Here is a 4,582-nt window from a genome sequence, read left to right as displayed (position 1 = left end):
ACAGGGATGCATTTATAGATGTGTGTATAGACAGGATCTTCAGCTCCCCATGAGGTATGATTTCTCCTCCAACATAATGTTAGAAGGGTAAAGAGAATTATTTAATTGTAAGAATAGCTTGAACATCCATTAAAGAGAGTTTTAAGCATTTTGCTTTATTGCTGTTCTTTTGAATATCAAGATAAACATACAGTATTTTGATAAATGAATTACAATTTGCTCAAATACAAATTGATAGAGCTACAACTGAAAACTTTAAAATGGCAACATTTCAGCCATGGCAGTTACACTTTATGTAAAATTACTTAGTGCTATGTTTGATATTAAATATCAGCAAGTAATATTAGTTTAACAAGTAGAGCTACATCACTGTCTGTAAATATATTGTCACAGCAGGACTATTCGCATGGGTTCTGAATAATGATCAGGAGATACTCCTTATCTGCAAAAAGATATAAACATGTTCTGTTAAAATATTGTATCTTATTTCCTGTTAAATACTCTTTATTAATATATTCCTCTCCAACTTCTTATTTGCTTATAAAACATAAGCAAAATAATTGCATTTATATAAAAAACATTCAGAAAATGTCAGCATTTTGTACAAAAATCCGAGATTACAGATAAAAAAATCTGTGTCATAAAGCTTAATATACCATATTAGAAGTATTTTAGTAAGCAGTCCATTTGCTTTCAAGAAGCTGTAAAGTTGTTTAAGCAAGATTTTAAAAGTCACAAGATAAGCACCTGGACTCCAGCACTTCTTATAATCAAAACTTTTGACATCTGCAGCCTCCTTTGCAGGTGCAGAAAACTTCTTTCAGTTCACTAACTCATTTATTGAAAATTGAGAACCCCATTTAGACATGAAAAAAGCAGAAAATATTTGAATAGACTTCTATTGTGAATAAATTCTAAGCATGCCAGACTTCGCCTACTAATTCTAAAAGCTGGGGGAAGTTTTGGAAATCCTTCAGTTGGATGGCTATTCAACATTATCTATTTTAAATGAAACATTTCTTGGAAGTATCCAGTGAATTTAGTAGGGTCATATCTGCTTTGGAGGACTAAGAAGCTGCACTCTGACATTGTCACTTTCATCCAAAAGCAACTTAATATGAATCTCAGGTAGTTCATTTACCACCTACAATTACAGTAAAATACAATCAAACCTTTGAACAACTTATTTCCCTGCTAGCAAAAGCCTCACTTTTTATACCACTTACTTTTCAGGTCAACATGCTTTACTGGTTACTAGTCAAAAAGTCACCTCTAAAAAGTAAGTGAAGGGCAAATGCAAAACAAGAATCAAGTGCATCAGTTTAAATCAATGAGCAAAAAAACATGACTTAAAAAATGCATTAGGTTTATACTCCAAAACAGAAACTAAACTAAAATTTTCATCTCAGTATCAGCTGATGACTAATGCTAACACTTAATGACAGTGCCAGATTTCTTTCTCACCTACTGGTTTCATAGCAACACTATAAATAATTCTAGGGAGGCGAGGTAACTCACACCTAGAGCAGTTCCTCTGCTCTGCCTCTGCTATCAATCAGCAGCAGAGGGCTGCCCCAGTGCAGGCTGTCCATCAGCACCAGCTCAGAGCCAACAGCCTCCCCGCTGCCTACGCTGAGGAGGTCCCTGAAGCTCCCTTTTTGTTCTGCAGCCTTCACTGGATATTGCCCAGTTCACCTTTATTGTTGATGGCCCAAAGCTCATCTGGCCTTGTTAGCTACTTCAGAGACACAGCTAACAAATGAACATGTATTTGTATTTAACATGAATACTATAAACTCTGTGGATTAAAATCCTAATATCTAGTTACATGGTGAGTATATGGTTGTATTTTCATGTAATTATTTTCAAAATGCATTTTCTACAGTACCCTTATTTGTGAAGAATTAAAAGAAACTTAAAAGGACATAAAATTCTATTGTTATTTGAATAGGAATATTACCTGGAGCAACCATAATTTCGTGTTTCTTTGATCTGATCCTAAGAAAGGTTAGATCATTCTGAGGATCAATGTCTCTCACTGTGCTCCTAGCTTTCTTGGTGAGCTGATGAAGAAGACCTGCATACTGGACTGATGTAGAGTTATCAAGGTTTGTTCTTATTGGAATTCCTGCAAATAAATAATTTTCTAAGAACCACTCAATTAAGTTGCATATTCTTCATATACAGCAGATCATAAGAGAAAAAATTCATATTTTTTTCTGTTTTGTAGCAGAAAGGAGTTACATTATTTCAGGTATCTATATGCCTTTTAAAGTACAATTTATGTTAATCAGTGGCACTTAAACATTGAGTTTCTTTATGAAACTTCTGAAAGAGCCTAATTGGTGTTTAAGGCTCTTAAATACCCATGAAATTCCATTCTGTAGCACTTACGGTGCTTCATCAGTTTGAACACTGTCACCAGGTTTGTATCTTGGCTGCAAAAATCTCACCTAACACTTTAGCTGTAGCACTTGGCATGTGCAGGGATGGAAATGACACATTCCCTTGAAATACCAAGAACAATCTAAGGGCAGAAGGGGCATGTTTGCATTTGGCAAGTGAAACCACCCTTGGAACAATCCCTACCAATTAGCAGCAAAATATTGACAGTTGGTAGCACACAGAGTGTTGATCCCAATGATTAGAAATATGACCACATAAGTCAAGTTTATTTTTTGATTATTTCATTAATCATTGTTTATCAATGATTTGTCAAATAATGTTTTTAGATAGATAGATATATAGATAGATAGATAGGCTACCAGGAGACAAGAAAACCAGGGTTCACTGTAATCCTACAAGTGTAAAACTTGCTTTAATAAGCTTGTTTCACTAATAAAAATTATGTTTGACCTACTAACAAAGACAATAGGTTACAAGCTGGCAAGGCAATTTTCTCTTTGCATACATTGTATTGTGTCTTCCTGCTGGACAGGATAGGAATACAAAAATAGAGTAAGTTGCAGAGTTTGATTGCAAAAGAAGAATTAATATGCAAAAACAGTGAATACCAGGTAAAGAATTAGAGGCAAAGGAGTAAAAGAAATAAGAGAATATGTATTAGACAACTCCATAATTTTTCTAGGAAAGCATTATTTGAATCACTTGAAATCTGTATAATCAGTTAAGAAATTATTCTGTATTGGAAGGGTTTGTAGTGTAGGGGAGTGTACAAAATGACCCAATACATCCTGTGTGTCTTATGTTTATTACAGACATTGATGTTTGAATGGAAACAAACAGGTGTTCCCAAGCACTGCATTAGCATGAGAATATCTATATAATCACAAAATTAAATAGTAAGCCACTTAAAACCAGCAATGAATTAGTGTCAAGTTTATATGACCTTGTATCTAAATGATTGCTTCAACAAATATAGCACTTTTAATAAAAATGGTTAATGTTAAATGATCCTCCAAGGTCTAATAATAACATGAAAATTAGTTGACACTGGTGACATCCTTAGATTAAAGCTGAGCTATGCTTACTTTAGGACAAATTATCTTTGCCTCTGCCACCCAAATTAGAGAAAGGCAAATAAATCCTTCATTAGAAATGCTGCAGTGTGATCTTTCTCAGCTGTGAAGTTGATGAGATTTTCCAAATAAACAATGTACACTTAGCAGATGTTTCAATGAACAAATCAACTTTGAGCATTAAAATAAATTATAGGCAATGTGTGTATCAGGAATCTTTAATTTGCTATGTCATCTGCATACTATTACGCCTAAGTGACCTGCACTGTTACAAAAATATTAGTAAAAGATGTTTCTGTTAGTGGAAACCTGAACAGCCTGAGAAACCTTGCTATTTGCACCACTGGTTTAAGTATTTTTACTGTGATTAATTGAAGTTCTAGACTTGACTGAAGTGTTCCAGGATAGAGAGACATTAAATTTTATTTTCTACAGAAAAAAAATTAAGTTATTAGACTGACCAATGCTAATTATGGATATTTGAAGATACTACAGAAACTTGCAACTACACACCTACTTTGAGGTTTAGTTTGTGCAATCTAACTTCTTAGGCCCTTGAATATGTCCTCACCGAGTACAGACTCTTTTGGGGTTCATATTTGGCATCTGGCCTCTGAACATTTCTAATTATAAACTAAACTCAGAGTCCCTGCACTGGCCTGGTCCGTGGGGCTCAGTCTGGTCCCACGTTCTACAGGCCTGTGAGGATGAGGAGGGTGGGACAGGACATGAGGGCACTTCATGGAGAGCTGGAAGAAAGGGCCACAAGCCAAACGCTCCTGTCTTAAGGTGAAACAGACCTTGAAAGTCACACCACAGAGCACTGCCAGGGGTGGCATTAACACCTCACAGCTCTGTGCTGACCTGTCCCTACGCTCGTTACCGCCACCGAACCCGTTACTTGGGGAAGGCAAAGGAGGTTTTACCTTCGGCGTTTATAACAATAGTTGCGATAACCCCTTTGTGGGCTTGAATCCTCTTTAGGGTTTCCTCCACTTCAGCCTGCAGGGAGAGAGGACACCTGAGGACACCTCAGCACCCCCGCAGCCACCTCGGCTCCCCCCGACGGCCGGCGCGGGCCTTGGGGAGCAGCCCGGGGGCTC

At 36.6% G+C, this 4,582-nt stretch overlaps 1 protein-coding gene across 1 annotated transcript in view; it reads right to left on the bottom strand.

The window, feature by feature from the left end:
- Positions 1–398: 398 nt before the first annotated feature.
- Positions 399–4,582, bottom strand: part of DYNLRB2 (dynein, light chain, roadblock-type 2) — a 7,048-nt gene continuing 2,864 nt past the window's right edge. Inside the window, exons 2-4 of the mRNA XM_010006245.1 lie at positions 4,406–4,481; positions 1,961–2,128; positions 399–442 (exon numbers count right to left, since the gene is read on the bottom strand). Of these exons, the coding sequence (XP_010004547.1) occupies positions 399–442; positions 1,961–2,128; positions 4,406–4,481 (288 nt within the window). The remainder of the gene's footprint in view (positions 443–1,960; positions 2,129–4,405; positions 4,482–4,582) is intronic.

Source organism: Chaetura pelagica, unplaced genomic scaffold (genome assembly GCF_000747805.2).
Source record: "Chaetura pelagica isolate M959 unplaced genomic scaffold, ChaPel_1.0 scaffold139, whole genome shotgun sequence".
Taxonomy (NCBI): Eukaryota; Metazoa; Chordata; class Aves; order Apodiformes; family Apodidae; genus Chaetura; species Chaetura pelagica.
Note: the sequence above shows the minus strand (reverse complement) of the source record. Positions and strands in the feature narration are given on the sequence as shown.